Here is a 23,188-nt window from a genome sequence, read left to right as displayed (position 1 = left end):
TTGTAAAGTTTATAATAAATTTTAGGTTTGAAATACAAATTTGAAAAATTTAGACATATATACGGTAGAAAACAACAAATAAAGATCGAGTTTTAAATGTCACTTTTTCCGGGGAATTGTTCTCTGCTATAGGTAAATTCTGTCGTTAAAGTGAATACATCCTTTTTTGTGGTTTCTCGTCAAATATAGTCGTCTATGTACCTGTACTTTTTTAAGTAGTTCCTGGATTGCATTGATTCAAAAAGTGTGAATCAGAAAACTTTTGTATTTCTGTACAATAATTTCACTCAATATATAAAGTGCATGATGATAACAGAATTTTTTTTGTTCGACTGTTTTTCATGTTAAAAACCTGGCATTTTGTAAGATAATTTTTGGATCTAGCCTAATGAAAGATACATCCAACGGCACAATTCCAAATTGTAAAATATATTTTCTTTTTAATGGTATAGATTTACAAGTTTAAAGGTGAATAATACGCTTTTTTCTCATACGTGTGGATTATATAGCCCGTTGTATAAACCTAAGCTTTATCAACAGGTAGATGCTTTATCAAAAACACTCTCGCTTCAATTGAAACTTTTATTTGTAAAAATTCCTGCTCTTACAAAATTAATGCTAAAGAACAATAATGACGTTAAAAGCAAGAAAAAGACTTGCATACGTCAAAAAAGTGTCTTATTTTATCAAGATACAATAGCAGTACTTGCAACTTGAAGACGGATGTTAACCCCCCTTCCTTTAAATATTTTTCAGAGAAATTAAAGACTAGCAGTTAAGTTGTTAAGATTCCTTTAACATCTTCAATAATGCTTTGTTATATTATACTACGTATGCCTGCCTAGCAATACAAGTACTTGTAAACAAAAAATAGGGATTGCGCCATTGAGAGGAAGACCAACGCAAAGTTATTCAGTTCAAAGATCCAAATCGTACTACCAGTTTCTTTCAGTTTTATGAAGAATGCAATGATTATGATTACCAACTCGATTAATTGGCTTTGTGTTAGTAAGTTGATTAAAACAGGTAACAGGACGAATAACCCAATTTTGACGTGGCTTCATTTAGCGTCAACGTCATCGTCACGGTTGATTGAAAACCATCCAAGGCCCTTACTAGTGACTGCACAGCAAGTTGTTTTTGCCTTTGTCCTTACTTAGGCAACATAAAATCCAGACCCAATGGAACCTCCATCAACTCTTACAAGGTTGCAAGAAATTGCAGATATTGAAACCAATATCTATACCTCAAGTGCATCAAATGATACGAGAAGATCGTTGAAAAACTTCTCATATCAAGTTGCACTTTTTGGGGCTTTTGAGCATTTTTCTTATGTGACGTCATACATTTTAGAGTTGAGTAATTCTGAGCACTAATTCATTTGCATAGTAACCATGATTCTCATCTGACCAATTTTTGTTATTTTAAGGAATGCGGTAAAAAAATCGCATGTTATGTAACTCTGCGTTTTTCTTTTCAGTAAATTTACAGATTTACAATTTATTTCCAAATTAAATATTTTTTTACGATTTCAACACAAGGATATTCATCTCAAACAAAGATTTTTGGCCTTTTAAACAACATTATTTATTAATAACATACTCTCGTTTCAAGTCATCATTTAGTAAGTTCTATGGACAATACAATAAAGGTGTCAGCAAGTACAATTTATCATTGAGTTTTATGTTGACTGACGATTTTTTATACCTATTATTAGTCTTTATTTGTACACTGAATTGACGACTGATTTTCCGTTATTCCCCGATCATTACAAGGAACACAAGAATGGTGTGACCGGAGGAAGGCTCACTCATCCATGTCACCATATCCCACTTCTGATATTTTGGATGTTCGTGTTTGCTCTGCTCCAATTTGTATTGTTTTATGGACCTTTTGAATACTGTTCGATATTTCAAAATGTTTTATTACATATTATTAAAAGTTACGGATATAGCGAAGTAATTTCATAGGTCACAGCGACTTCGTTTTAACCGAGTCTTGCTTTTTAAGAATAGCTCTAAATAACGCATTACGCATTTTGCATTATCTTGTCTTTAAATATGCCAAGCCAAATAAAAAGGCGGGATGGCCATGGAATTTTTTTGCGATGTTATCTACAACCAATATACTATGTAACAGAAATAGAAGAACTGTGATTGGTCAAATGTAGGAGACATTCAGAAGTACTTCTAATTAACGTACGGAAAATCAGAACGCTATTTAGGCCCAGACAGCTGGGTATTGTCAAAAGTGGAGAAGCCTGTGAAAACACAGAACTGCACTGCATGTCTGAATTTTACCCAGCAGGGGACAGAACACAGATGTGACATCTAGGTGCCATCACGAGTAATTAATAAATAATAGAACAACATGTAATGTACAAGTATTCCAAATCATATCAAGATGCTTATGTGCTGTTATATGTTAGACAAACATTTCTATTTCCTTTTTATGTGGAAATATATAAGCCATATAATTATTTTACGTTTACAATCTTTGATTATATATGTTTTTGCTTAATTAACAAACCGTTGTGTCAGTCATTTCCATTCTTACTGCTACCGCTTCCACATGTCTGCTTATAGAGTTTTTTTTGTAGTAAACAACAATTTATGCATATAGAGACATAATTAGCGCTTTTAATTTTTGAAGATTTAGGGGTAACACCATCTTTATTTGTACTTGTAATTGAATTCTATTTTACATTTACTGTATGAATGGCCATAATCAACCATCAATATGAATTTATGCCAAACTTTGTTGCTTTAAATCTTCTAAGCATTGAATTGAATGTATGGAATATTAATAAGGTATACATAATTATGGCATACTAAAAACCATTTTGTTGAAAGATACATTTATTTTTTTATTTGTATTCTTGATTAACGTCCTTTCAAGGCAATTTTCAGCATTTTCTATTTTCGTCCTTGTTATTTTTTTTTTGGGATGTGCAGAGTTGTCCCCTATAAAATGTTGCTATGAGTCTTTAGAAACCTCACCGTCTATGGAGTTGATCAACCCGATATGTTTCTGTAGACAGTCGGAAAAAACTTAATAAATGTCGTTTTTCTGTATGTAGGCTAATTTTTGTTATTGGAGGCACAAATAAAAATAGAGAATTTAGTGAACTATATGCATAGTAACAAACTGATTACTTTACTCTGGACAAAGATTATAAAACTACATAATACATGCATCTGGATTTGTTATGTCAAAAAGGATAGTTTAACTTGTTTCGTAATGTTGTGTCAAAGATGACATTTTACTGGTTACATATGGGAAGTTTATTATCAAAAGCAATGTCACTTTATTTAAATAATCTATAGTAATGATTTTCCGATAACTTGCTGTTGGTAACAAACGTTTCAACCATATGTTACATACAATCAAACAATAACAATGTTTTTGAACAAGCGCTATCTTGAGGATTTTCGAAATTTAATTTACACTAAATCTTTTTTTTCAAAATATCATATTGTGACATTTACGGAAAAATCGAATTGAATATTAATATGTTTTTTTCAAGTTTCACTTACAGGAAGTTATTATTTTATTTATAAAACGAAAACATGATCTATTCCTGTTATAAAGCATTTCCTTGAATTCTATCTAAATAGAAATCATGAGCACCCGTTGTGGACCTAGATACATTGTTGAAACCAAGGTGTCACCTAAAAAGAATATTTCGACAAAGATCTTTAAGATAGGGACAAACAGCTTCTCTACAAACATGTCGATAACGAAAAGTCATCTACATGTATTTACAAGTATTAGCAATGTAAACTGTGAATATGGAAGTAGGAATAAAATCTAGAAAAGATTTGCGGTTATATTTATAGCCCATCTTTGAGAACACCTTTCCGTAGACAATAGCATATTACTGGATTAAGCATAAAAAACAGTCTTCACATATGGTAATGAGGTGAATGCCAGAAGCTGATTTGAAATAATTAGTTAAGAGTGTTCTGATATAAGTGTAAAGGAAGTTTTAAATGACAAACAGAAACGCAAGAGTAATCACAGCCATCAGTCGTACAATCGACATTCATGAATTATTCGCAAAATTCTGTTTACGCAGTTGCACCGGCCTTGTACACTGGCTCTTTCATAGTTTAAAATTGTCTATTCATTAAAAAGAAAAAAATTATTGAGATTCTTCGATACACGAATAGCGTCTCCATATATGAGTGAAAAATTCGAGAGGGTTGTTAAACATTACACAATCAATCAATCAATGGACACATGAATAAAGGGTTACATGTAAGTTAGATCATAGTTTGATGGATATTAAAAATCAACAGCTATTAGAATTTTCATAGATGATAATTTTGCAAAGGAAACATGTATGTTCATTAAAGGCATATTTTCCAAAACGGAATAGCCTTTACTATCAGTAATGTTATACATATTAAGTTGGCCCAGTCCTGTTTTCCACCATTTCAAGTGAAAGTCAACGCCTTGTAAATTATTGGAAAATTCTTTATCAATCATTGTTTCCAAACTTTGGATATGTAAACTGACATTAATTATAAGGAATTGAAAAGAAGTTAAAAAACCCTTTCATGAGAATAAATCACTTTAATTTTATTTTTGCACACGAAATAAACGAATAAATCTCACTAAATATTCAGCTATGTCTATTATCATAATGTAATTTATATCTAAGTAGGATATGAAATATAATCCTTATTTTAAGGGAAATCAAATGGTATTATCTACTCTGTCATAAGAGATTTAACTGTTTTATTAGAACAGGACATTCTTAAGAAAGAATCTGTGCATAATGTTCAAGCAGAATTAATGAGAAATGATACAAACAAAAGAAAAATGGATACCGGGATGTGCATATATTTCTGGGTTTATTTTTGTTGCAAATAATACAGCTTATAGTTTTCCATCATCTTAAAAATTTTAAAGATTCTATGGTGTTCAAAATTCTACATTTCTGTAACCATCCTTACTACATGTAATCCATACAAATATTTTTCAATTCAAATTCCCTTTTTGTGAAAATGTTAATGAAAAGTGAAAAACCAAGAGGTTAAATGTATTCATTTTACTCATTGAAACATGACTCAGGTTGTTATTTTCAGTAGTTTTGACAAAAGTTTGTTTGTATCATATATCCTTAAACATAAGTTAAATATATGCATATTACATCAAAACCTCGTGATGTACAACAACCGAGGTTTGTAGAAAATTGAAAAATAAAGATAAAAAATAAACTGAATGAGTGCTATAAAACAAAGAGCAATAATGCTAGAAAGGAGTGCGTTTGGATTTTTGTAACTTCTTTCATAAGTGCAGTTGTCTTCCCAACCTAAAAAAATAAACATTTTTAAATAAAAATTCACTTCTTTCATAAAGACCAGTAAATAGGTTTAGGGATCTTAGAAAAAAGTTTAAGTAATATATGTATATCGTATACTTTGAAACAATGTAACTCTCAGGCAAAAATTCTCTTCTGATTGGGTTCACACTTTTTATGATGTGTTGCAAACGGATTATAGACCCTCAATGTAAAACTTTAAGAAAATAACTTTTTCATTTATCTTTTGTGTTTCAATGTATGCTATTCTTCATTGTCTTATATATACATTTGTGGTATCCATTATAAAAAAGATATAGAGAGAAAATATCTTCATTTCTGTATGAAGTTTGTCAAAGGTCAGAGGTTAATACATGACCTAATCACACGGTGCAATAATATCTACCGGTACATAAATATTATAAAATGACCTGCTCCACTTCTTTTTCGTGTATAAAAATGAATAAAATAAGCAGGTAAAATAGTTACTTTTTATTTACAATGTAAACAAGTATTTGATACATTTTTGGCCATCGATTTAACCTGTGTACATAAAGAAAACTAGCGTTTGTTGACATTTTCTTCACTTTCGTCAGCCACACAGTCTATAATGTTCATCCTTATTGTTTGGGTAGACCTTGGTTAAATTTTCATGATGAACTATTATTTTATCTTTAAATTCTACTCACGATAAATTTGTAAAGCTGTTGGAAAATATAATTGCAATATTGCTATGAACAGCTGCCCAACACCTCGGCATTTTCGTAGTTAATGTAAAGCTGTCGCCAGTATCTATGTGTGTTTCAGTGTTTTACGATAAGTATGCCTTTAGTTATTGAAACTGTAGAATGTTTTTGATCAAATTGCAAATTAAATGGCTCGGACAAGTGTCTCAATCAATCTGATCCATCCATCCCTTTCCCACGAGCGAAATTCCTTCAACTTTTTATCATCAAACTTCAAAGGTGTTTCTTGTGATTTTTCAGAATCGATTATCAATTTTCTCGAATGAAAATATTCCCAGGCAACAATATGTTCACTTTTACTGATCATAAGTAGCCTTTCACAAAATATTGCCCAATGGATTCGAAGCGTAACCGCCATTTAAGCCGATTTACACCTTGTGTGATTTTTTCAAAATCTACGGCGGACGGTTAGTGCAATAATTTAAATTCAAAAGTATTAAACTGTCTGTCTCAAATGTATATATAAGTAATAAATAAAAAGTTCATAAATTTTGATGGGAATTGAAGTGGGTCGGTGCGTGATCAAATCCTCTGAAGGCCTTCACAGGATTTGATCACATGACCGACCCAATTCAATTCCCATTAAAGTTATAAACTTGTTATCTATTTCTTAAATCTCCAGATTAAGGGAAAGAGGTAGAGCCAAGTTATGCATAAATGGCCCTGTACTTATATGAAATAATTAACTATCACCCTCTTTTCCATTTTATATGTCAAAAAAAAGTAGACACTTGGTGCTTTCATGATGTATAATGAAATATTTGAAAACAGGCTTTGAGAAATTGCAATGTTCTTGAAATTTGCAGAAAATATGCGTATTTGACTACCTTCAGCAAACAATTTAAATATGAGCACAGCCCACAATCCAAAAAATAAAACATGTCATTTGATCTTGAGAAACAGAGCTTTCATTATATATTTGCATATTTTGGATCAGAGGTTGTGCTCTTTATGAAATATTAAAAAAAATCCTCAATTTCAGGCCATTTTTAAAGGAATTTACACAATATGAGGAAAATGGCGCATTTGATGACGTCATAATCAATTGACTAGATGAAAAATTATTTCACAATTAATAGACACATGATCACCAACACTCCAAGAAATAAATACTACACTTGCAACCTAAACTGAGCGGTTTCGATTTTTCGGAAATTCTCAGGGCCAAATAAGGCCCAACATGACTCTTGCTCTTTATGTAAGAGTTTGACAACAGTTATAATGCAGCTCAAATTGTCATTGCTATTTGATGCAAACTGTTAATCACTCATTTTGACAAATATTGAACATGTTACTATAGTAATTGAAAACCTTACCTTCATTATACCCTATTCCGTACCCCTCACCTTCACAACCAATCACAGAATTACATTGTTCTTCTCTGCATTTACATTTTGACTCGCAATTTAAACCAAAATATGGATATGAGCAATTTTGTTGACAAGCCTTTCCTTGGAAACCAGGTGGACACTCTAGAAAAAAAAACATACTATGCATGACTATACTGATAAAGGATCTTTTGTATTATCACAATTACTAAAATAAATTTTATTAACGAGTATAATGTAATGGGAAAATTGAAACTTTGAACCTTTCTATCAAATTTGCTTTTTAAAAACTTTTTTAACGAGTATGAATCCTTAGTAATCATCGATTTTACTCGCAGATCAAAGTTTTTTAATTTTCCTTATTTGAGATAAATCCCATTATCAGATTGTACACGTATATCAGATTTTGAATTGAAGAAAAATTCAATTGTGAGGCAATATTAGAAGGAAGGATGTCAACGAGTTCCTAGTTACATGTAACAAGCCACTCCAACATCCGAGTATCGAATACTAAAACTGCTACTCAGTTGCTCCGTATATGTTTTTTCATAATTATTTATTAATTTAAAAAGATGCTTTGAAAGATCAATATTATAAAGGGTTGTTGAACTTATATTAGTGAATATTGGCACAAGTTATATTGGCAAATTTGAACAGCCGACAAGTGCCGATATTCACCAATATAAGTTCAATAACTCCTTTATTATATAGCTTAAACATTTCCACATAATTTATAATAATTTCCTACTAAAATCACCTCAGATTAATGATTTTTTTAGTGTCGGTATTCATATTAACGTCTGTCCTGTAAGCGTTCAATATCGCATCATTTCGATGACCCTACCAAGCGATATGATTTGCTTGTTCAGGTTTTAATGGGTCTAATACGTACTCTATTTTAATAAATAATTTCATTGTTGTGTGAAAAAATAAACACATCTTACCTAGATGCCACTTCCTTTCTTCAATTTAGCTCTGAGAATTTGACCAGACGACTTTTTTACAACGATATAAAACGTCCGTATTCGGAATGTTTCGGACATACTCCTACACGTAATACAAACTCATGATCAGCGTTCAATAAAACGTCAAGATATTGAACGCTAAAATTCTCTTGATTTTTGGTAGCATTTTAATAGAGGCTATTTTTTAGCTATATAATAAAGAACAAGAAATTGATTTCGTTTGGCTCGATGTTTGCCCTAGGCAAACCTAAAAAAATCTATGATGGGGTTAATCTGGGCTAAACTACTTAAAACATTAATATTTTACAATTTAACGAATGTCCGGTACTCGATTTTCCGAAAATTTCCATTTGAGTATCTTTCGTATTTTAACTTTTATTCCTTTACATAAAATAATCGAAGAAATATCCTAGAATTTGTTTGAAATAGCAAGCTATTTTAAAATTTCGTTGGGTTTTTTTTGGCGTCAATATTAATTACCGTAAACCAATATTTTTCATTTGTACTTTTAAAGAACAGTCGCGAAAATTAATAGTCGCGGATTTATTTCAAAATGATAAATCGCGAATAAAAGATGACGCGAATAATAGTTGGTTTACAGTTATCGATTATCAAAATTTGACCGATTTGACATACCTAATTTAAAGTATTGACTAAGGTGTTTCCCAGTTTCTACTCCATATTTCTAGGTGTGGCACATGTTGAAAATATATAAATAATCATACCTATACATCCATGTATATGATCACAAAGTTGCTCGGCACATGAACACTCCGACTGGCAATCCTCTCCAAAGCCTGGGAATCGGCAGGGTAATTCACATTTTGGTCCAAAATATCCCACACTACAATCTTAAATAAAAATAATAAAAGAAATAATGAAGAATATGTATGGACAGATCAGCTTGGTTTTTCTATATACTCTTATTATTTCTGGAGAGATTTTAAATGAACTACTAACCTGTAGTGTTCGTCAAGAATACAATTTCAGTTGAAGACAAAAGCAATAAAAACATTAAGTTTCGGAATGATGCTTTACACATATTGCGACTTTTTATGTCCTTGTCAAATAGAATAAGGAATAAATTTAGCAGCACGCTAACTGCAAATGATAGAGAAAACTTTATATTGTATAATTAAGCTTACATTTTAACTTCCTGCTCAATTGTAAATCTGGAAACCATAATAAATATTGTCAAAAGTATCATTTCAGTAGATTATTTATATATCAAAGGGAAAGAGGAAATAAATTAATTAATGCTACAGCTGTAGGCATTTGTTACAGAAATAATGTTTCTATCAATGTATAATAATAAAAAGATAATATCGAACTTCAACAACACAGAGTACCACCATCTGATTCAATTTCATTAACACTTTCAGAGGAGATGCCCGGACAAAGTTTTAATTACTGTAGAAGTACTTTTTCCGCGTGGTACTACTTTACGCTATGTACGTGGTCACACATTTTCTGCGGAAATATGTCCAAGTGTACTTAAAATGCATGCAAGATATTTAAGGACAGTCTAGGAAATCCGCGTAATTTTCTACCTGCATTACACAGAAATTAAGTTCTGCAATATTTTGACCCTTAGATAAAAGTACCACTAAGTTACCTACAATAAAAAATCTTCACAACCAAATATAGTCTTCTTTTCTTTAGTTTCTTTTATCTCAGCGAGTGGATCAACTCTTTGCCGTGTGGGAAAGTTTACAAGTGTCTTTGTAAAAATTTGAAGATATAGAGGATTCAGCAAAAATTACAATAATACAAGTCACTATTTACTTCTAACTTTCTCGAGCATTGACCAATGGACTTGATTTATTTGATCTACTTTTGAAATAAAAAAAAATGTTTGCCTTTATTAATATGTTTGAATGGATTATACAAGGGCCTTGTTATTTCTTACTGGTCATCTACCTGACTTGCATTTTAGAGACGTACATCTTTGCTGTGAGCTGCAATTCAGGTGCATCGATTTTGTACAAATACATTTGCTTTATTAAGGAAATCGAGATTAAGGAATACCAAAAAGCATACGTAGCATTAATTGTACTATCAAGTTCTAGCAAAAGGAATCATTTCTAGGGGGAAAATAAAAAAAATCAATATAAATACTGTCATTGGGGAAATATTAACATTAAATGTAATTTTTTAATGAAGTGCAAGAAACCTCTCATCAAAAATGATTTCTTGTGCATGAATTATTTCAGGGAAAAGGTCGGGTTAATAAGTGTTCTCTGAAGCTTTTGTGAATGATGACAATTAAATATCAAACTTAGGAACTAAATTATAATACGCAAACATAAATCAGAGGCTATTACAAGATAGTAAATCAAAGTATTATAGTTTTTACTTTTGAGGGTAAAAGTTCAATGTTTTTTCACTTAGTGAATAAAATATTTTATTAAGTATTTTTATAACAGTAAATCAAGCTTCAAAGTTCTCACATAAATAAGTCAAATTTTAAAAGTTCGTTTTTCAGCAAATTAAAGTTCCAATTCAATTAACAAAAATATTTTTTTAGAACGACCGCTATTTTGATTAAAAATTCCTTCTATTCTATTTGTATGTAACCTTTGACATACAGTTATTTTTCACAGAAATTGTTGTCACAACCTTTACTTTCATAAATAAGGAACAAACCCTGGTCCAAATACATTAGCTGCTAAAAATTGTATTTGAAAAAACATTACAATTAATTTCCTTATTACGCTAACATGCTAAAATTGTTTAAACCATAATTATAAAATTGCATCCATTAATTTGCACCTACGTTATAAGTATTAGTAGTAAAACTATAGTCGGCTCCCTTAAGTGTATTGTTCATGTTCTTTTTCTGGCATATTTTCTCCAAATTGTATAATGTACTTTTAAGGATAGATAATCAAAACAAACTTTTTCCCCAGAGAGTGAATTATCTTTATGTATTCTGAAGCCCTTCTTACTAAAGAAGAAATATTCGACCATCTAACGGTTTTATGATTGAACAATTTACCGACAATTTTGGGGAAAGTTGGAAAATGTATGTTTCCAGTTAAATATTTTCTTTTAAAGTTTCTTATTTATTTTCTGTTTCTGACATCTTTATTACTTGTATTAATAAAGATATGCAGATCACTATCCTGGGTTAAACATTTTATGGAAGACAAACATTTTTTTTCTTTATTGTTTTTCAAAAGTAATCAATATCCAAAAAAAATATTAAGATTGATGTAAAAAAAAGTTTAAAAACAATATTAAAATATTTTTTAGTCTTTACAGTGGTATTACTTTTGAAAAAAAAACAACAACCAAAGAATACGGTATATGTACCCTTTCGACACTATTAAAACGACAAAAAAAACATTTTCACATAAAAATGACATTTATTGAACCAGGCCAGGAAAGAGTGGTCTCCTCTAGTGTCTGTAAGAACACTCTCCGAACAAATATCATCAATTTTCGTCAACTTTCATAATATTGATACTTTGTCACTTCATTCTGTGCAATGGTACATGCAGGGTTCTCCATGAGCTGTTTTACCGTGTTGCTCCCGACACAGTAAAATTTTCTCCGACACAGTAACGATTCAAATTTCATGCATGCGACACAGTAAAGATTTTGCCGACACAGTAAGAGTTGGGATAATTAGAAAATCTAAACACACAAATTCTCTCTAACTGAAACTTTAATCAAACAATTCTATCGTCTTTCAATTCAAAAAGTTTTAACACTTAATTACTAGGGCTTCACCTTGAGTAATCAATCAATTATCTCCTAGACCCTCGCCGGACTCTACGCATGACGGAACAAAGACAAATAAATTGTTTTCACAATTCAATGTACCGGTAAATTGGTAGATGGCTTGCAATAAAATACATTGTATTATGTATGAAAAATATTTAAATAATATGTCTTTTTTATAGAGCCACGGCTCTAGAATTATGTAAGTCAAACATAACATCGTGTCGAAGTCATTTAATTGATGTAAATAAATTGCCAAAAATTTGAAATTTCAGAATGTTCAAGGAATTCTTTAAAATATTTTTACTGTTCTGAAGTCCCTTTTTGTAATGCGGTAACTCGTTTCAGAAACCTGATAAATAAACACGGCAAATCTACTTTCAAAAATTTTAAGTAGTTCGACTATCGGTCAGCATTTCCTCTGATTTTCAGAACGTTTATTCCCCTTTATCAGTATGTACGACCATACCATTTGTGTAAAGAATCGGCGATTTTTAAATAAGCGTGTGCTTGTAATCTTTTGTAATTATAATGAATTGAGATTCAATTGCGAATTTGTTCGCGAAAATACCGCGAAATATTAGTGCTTCACGTAAACTCTGCAACACAGTAAAATTTCAAATGATGGAGAACCCTGTACATGTTTACAATAACTACAATTTCCGGGTTTATAAAATTAGAACATAACACTGCACATTCAGGAAAATATGAAGTGTAACTCTTTTATGCGGAAGATAAGAAAATTTGTTTGTGGTTTGTATCCTTAATATTTATTTAAAATCTATCAGCCTTCGTCCGTTTCATCTATGATCGGGTCTTGAGGCAAATTGATTGCATTTGCAATACTAATATTGCTCATAAATATGATGAGAAATAAGAAGATAAGTTCGCTTTATTAGTCTTTATCACAGGTTTTTATTTTCAAGAGAACGATTTTAAATCATTGTATAGCAAAATCCAATTGATTACAAAAGAGAGTGAATTTCAAGCTAAACCGCGAAAAAGATAGAATATGTAATGTCTAACACAAAATTTTATTAATGTTACTTGCATAATATCATATTGTGCTATTTGTACATACTACAAGAGCCCTGTAATGACATAATACAATACTTACGTACAATAATAAGAATATAACAGTAATTACAAGAAGCCCGACAATGCAGATAATTAAGAGAGATGCAGCATTTTCAGGTTTTACATGCCCTGTTTTCTTCTCACAGAAATTACTGTTGCTTGATTCTTGTAAGGCATCTATAAGATCAATGAGTGTATTTTTCCCAGGAAATAAAATGATAAACATTTTGTTTTAATAGTAATATTAAATAAAAGTACTGTTTTTATTATGCCAGAAAATAATTTATAATTGATTTTTTCCTTGGCGATTTTAAACGTGATTTTTATGATATGTTTGTAAATTCTATCATAAAAATAAATCTGTGCTTCAAAAATACCTTTATTCTTTGTCGGCAGTTTGTAGTCTGGGGAAACTTTTTCCGGTTCTGTTGTCTCAGTAACTGCTTCCGAAAAGGTTAAATATGAATATGTCGATTCTATTTTTAAAAAAATAAGAATAATAATTTCCGCTTAATTGACCTTTAATACCTTGAGATTTTAACGTATTAGGTTACTTTTTCTAATTTTAACAGGTATTTAATTTCTTCAATCCAATAAATTCAAAATGATTTACTATTCGATGTGTAGTTTTTGCAGCCGATCACGTGGTGACAATTTTCGTCAGAACAATTGCATTTAAACATGCAATCTTTTCCATATTGTGGAGGAGGACAAGCGTATTTGCAATCTTCTCCGAAAAATCCGATCATGCAAGCTGTGAACAAATAAAATGATAAGATTACAAGTAATGATTCTGTTTTTTATTTTACCAATAAAATCTGTTTGCTTAAAATCTAAGTATAAGTTATTGAAATTCAAGATTTTGTCTCTATATTTAATACAAACGTGTGCATTTATTTAGTCTATCATTCCACAAAAATCCTCTGCAGCAATTTGTCCTGTTTCCCCTACAAATGTAATAAGAATATTACAAGATAAATATAACTCATTTGTAATATTATAATTAATGAGAAGTGTATGTTTCTAAATACCAGAGTAATAGCAGATGTAAAAAGAACATTTTATTAAACAACTTAATATTGATCATTTTCTCATTTTCATTTATCAGACATTCTAAATCTGATAAGGGATGTGATTTTTAAAGCTCTTTTCAGCGAGGTTTTATTGTTTTGTTTTTGTTTTTTTTTTTTTGTTTAGAGATAGTTCACGATCTCTTTTTCATACTTACCCTTTGCAAATTTCAGTTGTAGAAATCAGAAGAAATTGAAAAGGTAAACATACAATGCACATAGGAAAATAAATAAATTCCATTTTATAACAAAATATTGTATTTTAAATCCCTGTTTGTTATTAGAAAAAAAAAGTGTACTGCACTTCCCTTGAAATGTTTTCAATTCCTCTTTCTGCCTATGATTTTACCTATTTAAAATTTAAAATAGGATTAAATGGGATTTTGTATGCTTAATTTCATCCGTTAACGCTGTAATATCATCATTTCCGTGTTTTTTTTAAATTTAATAGAAAACTTTGTAAATTTTTATTGGTTGTTTTACACCTAATACGATCCTGATGGGTTACTTTTTCAATTATTTTATGTACAATTTTATTACTACTATTGCATAAAATGCAGACGTAACATAGATGTGTTCACGTCTACGATTATTTTTCTATTCTTTGAATGAAATATGGGTACAACTGATAACATGAAGCTCAAAGGCCATTAATACTCCGCAAATTTGAGGTTTAGGGATGAGCAGAAAGGACACTGATGGATAGAAATCCCCATGACAATTGAAATAAAAGATAGATCTGTATTGCTTATTTGGTCACCTGCTTGGCCCAGTGTTTGGAAAATCTGCTCCAGAGTCGCGAAGTAAGGGAATAGTCCTCATATCAAAAGTTCGAATCCCACTCTGGGACAAGGAGACCGTCCTTTTGATGAAAACGTATAAAGCGAGGCTCCGTGTCTTAGTAGGTGCTGGCGTGATCCCTCGCTGCCCAATGACCTAAGTTCCGAGTTTATGACTACATTAGCAGCTCTCCACCGGAAAGTGGTGGCGTCTCCATATGAGTGAAACATTCTCGAGAGGGACGTTAAACAACATACAATAAATCAATCTATCGCAAATTTCCAGAGCAAATTGCAATTGTCACACACAAGAAAATTTCCTTGTCGTTCTAGTTCAATTTTACATTACCGGTACATTGTAATGTTAACATTGATTGTCTTTGTTTTGGTTTTACTCGACCTCCTGAAATAGCAATACCACTAAAAGATTAATAGCCCTTCTTCGGTCTACAATATTTATACGACAGTTTTTTTTTTCCTTTTTTACACACATTTTAATTGTGTTCCTTTTCAGCTATCAAAAAGTACACCCCTGCTTTGTCATTCAATCAATCACATCAATGCTACTTCTCATAAAAGTAACTGTAGATTACATGTTCTACTCTAAACCCATTCATTACTTTCAAATGAAAGTGCAATAAACAACAAACACACCATTAGGACATAGCAACGACACACAGTAGCTTTATTTGTTCAGTGTACATAACATATGCAAAATATGAAAATCAATTTGTATATACAAGTTTATGTTGGATTGAATAAATCATGATAAAATTTTAAACTTTATCATGCTCTACGTGTCGTCCTAAACTGGTATTTAAACCACTATTCACCTCTTATATAGCCTTGCTTACGAGACCGGTTCTAAAGAATTACGTGATATACATCAGGTATTCGAATGAAATTCCGAAAAAGTAATTTATTATCACACCGAGTAGAAATTGATTTCTGTCTAATTCGTTCCTCAAACGAAAGAAATCATATATCTTCTCATCTGCGGATGATTGACCCACCTTTGGCAGTGTTATAAGCAAACTACATTTTATACTCTCTAAATTTACGTTAAATTTTGGATTTACTTTTGTATGAAGAAAACTGTATATACATGTTTTACAATTGTTTTCGGCAAACAGTAATTAATATAGAGTTTGTGTTCCGTTATTATTATACATTTATGAAAGAAATATTTTAAATGTGTAAATAACAACTGTTCATTTTGTTAGTAATCTTTGATGCAAATATTCACTATTATTTTTAACCAGTTGATGGGTAACCGGATATCAAAATACTTATTGCATTAAAATAAAATATTTTCCTGTTATTTCTGGATCATGACAAGGAGCAAACGGTGGGGTTGATCGGTATACAGGGTATCCTCACTCCATGGAACCTTATCCAACACTGATGTTCCTGTGGTCAGTGTTTTCTCAGCTCCTTTTTTGTATTACTGTATGGGCTTTTGATCTTGAATACTGTTCGTTAAATCCATATGTTTCATTTATTATATGTGTAAGTTTGTATAATGACACATTGCATATTTAGGAATAAGACATTTTTTTTATCAGACAATTGGTTGCAACTGTTCGTTCACCATATGCTCAGTACTCGGTGTGAAAGTTGCGGGTGCTTCGGATAAGACCTTAAAAAAACGAGGTCCTGTTTCACGGCAGACGTTGGCACAATAAGGATCCCTCACTGCTCAATGGCCCTGAGTACCGACTAAAGGTCAAAATTTGAAGTCCTCCACTGGTATATGTTCCATACATGAGTGAATATTTCTCGGATGGGACGTAAAAGAAATTACTATAAATCAGTCATGAGTCAAATTAAACTTAACGTATTCTTAAATATCATACGTTATTTCCATTTTCTAAATTTACTCTCACCCCGCCTCTCACACACACGACCACACATACATTTTCTCCGAGATGATTGATTGATTGATTGTATACTGTTTAACGTCCCTCTCCAGAAAATTTCACTGATGTGAAGACGTCACCATTGCCAGTGAAGGGCTGCAAATTTAGGCCTATGCTCGGCACTAACGGCCTTTGAGCAGGAAGGGATCTTTAACGTGCCACACCTGCTGTGACACGGGGCCTCTGTTTATACGGTCTCATCCGAAGGACCGCCCCATTTAGTCGCCTTTTACGACAAGCAAGGGGGTACTGAGGACCTATTCTAACCCAGATCCCCACGGGGCTCTCCGAGATGATAACTGTTGAGAATGAGTGGCACAAAGAGGCCGGGAAAAGGCCGTGAATGGAAGGTTTATAAAATCTTGTCGTCGAAAATAAAGCACGAAGCAAGCTTCGGACAAGGAAGATGATTTGTGGGTGCGCCCCCACTATTGAAAGACATGTTTTGCTATAGAAAATGTTCGTAATACATAGGGTCTCCCCACGCATACCACTTTTTTTCCTGTGTAGTTAAAGGAAGGTATTATAGTTTTCGAGAGGAAAAATGGTACTTTTAGATCTTGGAACCTCAACCGCCATCCCAAAAGAAAAGGATTTTCGAATTTTGAGAATTTTCCTTTTTTTGTTGCTTGTCATGAGTTCTCCAGGTATTTGGATTTTTTTTTTGCTGTCACCACTTTTAAAAACGTAGCTATATTTGAAAATCTTATAGATTAATCCAAAATCTGTTTTGAATACTGACTAGCTAGACCGGTTGAACCTTTTTTCAACTCTTTAATGGAATTAGGCGCATGTTTTTTCGGATGTTTTTGAAGATTCTGTTGATTTTATATTTTTCGCCATTAAAGACATTCGGTAAGGATTTCCTATGATTTCTTGACAAGATCGCAGAAGTTTTCATATTGATTTCGAAATAAGAAAGAACAATATAATACATTGTCAGTTAAAAATTACGAATAAAACTAGGGTTACGGAAATAAACCTACTGATCTGAAGTCAAGATTATATGAGTGGTGTTGTTTCAGTTCATATGGTGTTAAATTACAGTAACAAAATTCTTCAATAGATATATTTTCCAGGACGCCCTCATTAGAACAATTATTTATTTCCTTATGAATGAACATGTAGTTTGCATTAGTAAATATATATCTAGTCGATCCTAACGAACTATTTTGCTACAGTTACAGTGTATTGCGTCATCGTTCAAAATACTAAACCTCTGTGTATTATGAAAAAGGCTTCGTCTGAACACGACCACGCGTAAAGAGTTACCTTCGTTTGTACCTTTATCCGTGATAATGTAAAACTAAAGTTACAGCTGCTTTTTAATTTGTTCAAAGTCTCATTATGCATTAATTGAGTAAACAGATCAAAATTATCTTAATACTCTTATATGCAAATTTATTACATACGTGTACTTATTACATACAAATAAATATAGGAATTTTGTATATGCCATATGACTGTTAACTTTGATTATAAGGATCAACTTGATGACATTGAAGTGTTTCGAACTACGGATCAGGTACAATTGAAATCAAAGTACTGAAAGTACTGAGAAGCGGTAAGCATGCTTTCATCGATTATGTACATTGTACAATAACAAAAATGCATTGAATCATGATATTAAAGTAGGCATGCATATCTTTTTCCAGTGTCATCAGCGAAGAAGCAGACACACTGAATTTTGTAGTACTTAACTAAACAGTAAAACCAATAACATCCCAGACTTATGTCACAACTGTTTGTTTCAAAATATCAACCTGAGATTATCAGTTGGAAAGACAGGAAGTTCAATTAAAAAAAATTCCATAATTGTTTCCATTGGTGGCGTCCAAAAGTGCCCAGAACGAAAAAACATTGTGTTCATGTTGCAAATTTAATTGGCTTTCATGCTCTATTGATTCTGAAATTGGGCAACTGTAAAGGCTATTATAGCAAACAACTCAAAAAGAAAATAAAATGATAATTCAAATTAAATGTTCGAATAAGTAAATGGTATATGAAAAAGAGTCTTGTACGATATGTATAAACGAACATATACTGAGTATTTGGCAAATATTTTTCATGAAATATTGTAAAAAATAATTAAAAAAAAAAGTGTGAAAAGGAAAGTTGTTGTTTAATCCAGCAATGCTAGTACTTTAAAAATTCAATGGTTCACTAAAAGTCAGTGTATAAAAAACAATTCAATTGTCCATTGCAAGAATAACCTAGGTATCAATGTCACTTTCTTCAATATGTCGCATAAGTAATACATTGTTTTGTTTTGTTTTTTTCTTTTTAGTAAAAACAAGTATGCGAGTTTCTATCAATATGTCTGTAAGCATCTGCATCTTAATTTTCATTTCTTCTCAAAGGCTCAAAATTATTATTAACGAATAAGACAAATTCAAATTTAAAAAGTAGTTTTACAACTTATACCTTGCATAGGAAGTTAGCAAACTTTCCAAAATAATCATTCATTAGATATAATTTTCAATTTGTGCTTATCGTCAGGATTTTTCATGCCTCTTTTTCTGTGCATATCTTATATCGGCTGATTTTAGAAAGGATCGAATGCCGATTAAATTTTTTCTCCAATTCTTTAAAATTAATTTTAGTATTTTCAGGCTCCCATTATTTTTTTTCTTAAATAAAAATGTGATCATTTAAAATCGTTTGTAATAATTAGACTGAGTACTGAATGAAATGAAGAAAAAACATCATCCCACCGATGTCTTTGGCATTATGTATAGATATAGAACTCGTAAATATTTCCGTGCTTATTTTTTACGTATGCTGAACCTTCATTTTAAAAAGGAAAAAAAAATAAATGAAATATCTTTTTCACTTTAAAATAAACTTGTAACATAATTAAAAGGAATTTATATATACCGGGTATATACTTGTTCTATACATATAACGCTACGCACATATATAAATTATTTTTAATTGATTGATCCATAGAAATAAATATGACTATTCCTGCTTCATTTTTATTCCTAGCAATTGTGTACATTGTTTTTTATTTTTAAAATTGTAGATCTATCGTTTAAACGTTTCCTTCAGAAGAGAAATATCAGTAAACAAAATAAATACGAAATCAGCAGCAGAAACACGAAATCAATACAATAACTTCCGAGCGCTTTCTCGCGAGAAAACATTCTTTGTACAGACAAGTATTTATGTTTTCAATAACCCTTTCAGTGTATTAAGTCAGGCGCGTAGCATCGTTTTTGGAAGTGGGGGGGGCCAACCTGAGAAAATTTTTGTTTACTTACCTGAAAATGTTGACAAGCAAAAAAAAAAAAAAAAAAAAAAAAAATTAAAAGTTCCCCGAAGTCGAAAATCCTATTTCGTGGGGGGGGGGGGGGGGGGGGGGGGGGGGGGGGGGGGGGGGGGGGGGGTAGTGGCTAACTTTTTTCAACACCAACTATCTTTCAATTCAAACTTTTTGGGGTAAATTTTCTTTCTAACACTACCCTTTGCTGAAATGTGGGGGGGCCAACCTTCCTTTCAGTAAACATTTTCTATATTAAAGGTAATGTCGGCAGAAAAAGTGGGGGGGGCCTGGCCCCCCCTGGCCCCCCCTGATACTACGCCCCTGTAAGTAATTATTTTAATAAGCTTTTTCTTTATTCTATTAAGTTATTCTATTTTTGTAAAGTCTGTAAAAACGATATCGTGAACGAGAGAGAGAGAGGGGGGAGAGAGAGAGAGAGATGCAACCCCTTAATATATTATCTGTAAAAATATACAACAATACTCATACTTGTTTCTTCATTCAATCTGAATAATAACAGAGCTGCGGGAAACTCAGTTTTTAATTTGCTTTATTATCATATGGAAAGCATAAAAGTATTTATGTTTTCAATAACCCTTTCAGTGTATTAAGTAATTATTTTAATAAGCTTTTTCTTTATTCTATTAAGTTATTCTATTTTTGTAAAGTCTGTAAAAACGATATCGTGAATGAGAGAGAGAGAGAGGGGGAGAGAGAGAGATGCAACCCCTTAATATATTATCTGTAAAAAAAAAATAATAACTTGTATTTATTCTCATTCTTCGTTTTATTTACATCGCCAAAGTCACAATTAATCAGTCTATGATTCTATTTAATCAACCCATTTACAACTATTGTGCATTGAATAATCCGTTTTCTGTACATAAATGCTGCACGCATGAAATCCTCGGGGATCACCTGTCAATCAAAATGGCATGACGCTAGGTGACCCTGAGGGTATATTCGATTAAGTGACACGGGTTACACGAGTCACTAGAGTTGTAAATAAAACAACCTATCTTCGACACGGGTGATCAACCCGTGTTACGCGAGTATACTCCTCAGTTTACCTGGAGTAACAGGTAAAAAGAATGGCGGGAAGTGAAGTCGCATTGTTAATACGAAAACTGTTTCTGCATAAATATGTCAGTGTTTGTATTAAAAATTTACAACGTCAATGCAAAAAGTCTGCAATATAATTTTGACACCCCCTTTTTATTTTTTAGTTTTAAGGCCAACCTCTTAAAATTACTGTTGCTTTATCATGGACAGTTTTTGATTTTTTTTTTAGTTTATCCAGCTTTTTTTTAATCTGCCTATAATTATTGCCCGAACCTCTAGATCCCGTTTTACAAATGAACTTAGGACTAAAACCAAAAACTTACCCCTAAAGTCACAGAAGCTTGGAAATTCGTCGATCGACTTAAACACTTCAATACGCATGACAATACTTAGTGCCGCCCACCATACGCTGGGCATCATTTGATTCAAAATCTTCAATGCTCATGACGCTACTTAGCACCGCCCTTTCCCACGTGCTAGTAAAAGTTATGCAATGACATGTCTTCACAGAAACAGTAAACAACATTTGGACACAGCCCCCTCAAATCACCAAAATCCACGCGGAATTATGTACACGTGTCTTGCGTTTCGTCAAACGTATTCATTTTAAACCAATATATAAATTTTTCTCGGGATCTCCCTTATGGGACGCATTTGACGAAAGAACTCATGAGTACGAGCAAAATATTATTATTCTCACTATTTTCTAGATATGAAAAGGGCTTTAGTCATTTTACAAAGAAATTAGGAAAATGCCCTTATGCTAAGTTTTGCAATATTTTACAAACAACTTAAATTTCTGGTAATCGTAAGTTCGTTTGTGAAACGGGTCCCTGGACTCACGACCATATAAACTGAGAATATTCTTAGTCTAAATTCTAAAATCCACTCAAATTTTGAAATACATTTCATATGCTAATAATATTTTCTATATTTACATATATTTTGACTAAAAGTAATTGATTATGGATTTCTCCCGACGTATTCACCTGATTTTAATCCCGTAGAAAATTGTTTTGGAAAAATAAAAAAAATCCTATCGCAAGAAAGATTTCATGGAATTGTCGGACAGAATTTGAAGCTAGCAATAATACAGGCAATTAAAGAAATATCACAAAGTGATTTGATCAGGGTCTATAGACATACTGGATATCTAAATGTGTGAGTCATTGACGTATCGCATGTTTCCAAATGCCCCACTTACTGTTTTTTGATTGGGTGTCCTGCGACTTGTATTCTTGCTAATAAATATAGGTTACTCCTCCCTCTCTGCTTTACGTCATTTGTTATGATTAAGAGATTTCCATGCTTCTGTGTCTTTGGGTGTATGTTGATTATAAATTTTTGAAAATTAACTGTTATGGAAATTGTTACCATAAAACATTCTAAATTCTTTTCAAGAAGAATAAAATCGCAAATAATTTCTGGACTTTGTGATATGCACCTAAATACCGGTCTTAAGGCCGCAGAATCACAATACATATTACCCCCCCCCCCAAAAAAAAAAAAAATAAAAAAAATTGTGATATACTCAGTAGTGCGCGGGGTATATAGATAAAATCGCATATCCCTTATAATAAATTTATTTTTATTTATTGTTTATTTTGAATTCTAATTACTTGTTTGTTTATTTATTTTTGCTTGTCAAAAAATCATGAGACTTAACATCTGTGAGATTTGATGCCCCCCTTTTGAAAAAAAAAAAAAGATATTGGGGGATGTCTGTGCTTACATTATCACCTATAACTTTTTAAAAATTAATTTAGGTCCTCACTAACAAATTAATTCTATACTAATCCATTCCTACTATAGCTATATATTTTTGTCCCTTCACAAAGCCGTACTAAGGAATTGGAAAGGTTTGATTTTTTTTATTATTTCTGTTGCCATGGGAACAGGAATCCATAGCAACTAATGAAATAATCACCGGTTTCAGTTTGCAG

At 31.8% G+C, this 23,188-nt stretch overlaps 1 protein-coding gene across 1 annotated transcript in view; it reads right to left on the bottom strand.

Annotated features, from left to right (window-relative positions):
• Positions 1 to 4,667: 4,667 nt before the first annotated feature.
• The window catches only part of LOC134282500 (multiple epidermal growth factor-like domains protein 10), a 29,083-nt gene continuing 10,562 nt past the window's right edge, over positions 4,668 to 23,188 (bottom strand). Inside the window, exons 4-5 of the mRNA XM_062764907.1 lie at positions 7,371 to 7,526; positions 4,668 to 5,320 (exon numbers count right to left, since the gene is read on the bottom strand). Coding sequence (XP_062620891.1) covers positions 5,160 to 5,320; positions 7,371 to 7,526 — 317 coding nt within the window. The 3' untranslated portion in view covers positions 4,668 to 5,159. The remainder of the gene's footprint in view (positions 5,321 to 7,370; positions 7,527 to 23,188) is intronic.

This window comes from Saccostrea cucullata, unplaced genomic scaffold (genome assembly GCF_032062105.1).
Source record: "Saccostrea cucullata isolate Sc308-1 unplaced genomic scaffold, CSIRO_AGI_Scuc_v1 ctg5182, whole genome shotgun sequence".
Lineage (NCBI taxonomy): Eukaryota > Metazoa > Mollusca > Bivalvia > Ostreida > Ostreidae > Saccostrea > Saccostrea cuccullata.
Note: the sequence above shows the minus strand (reverse complement) of the source record. Positions and strands in the feature narration are given on the sequence as shown.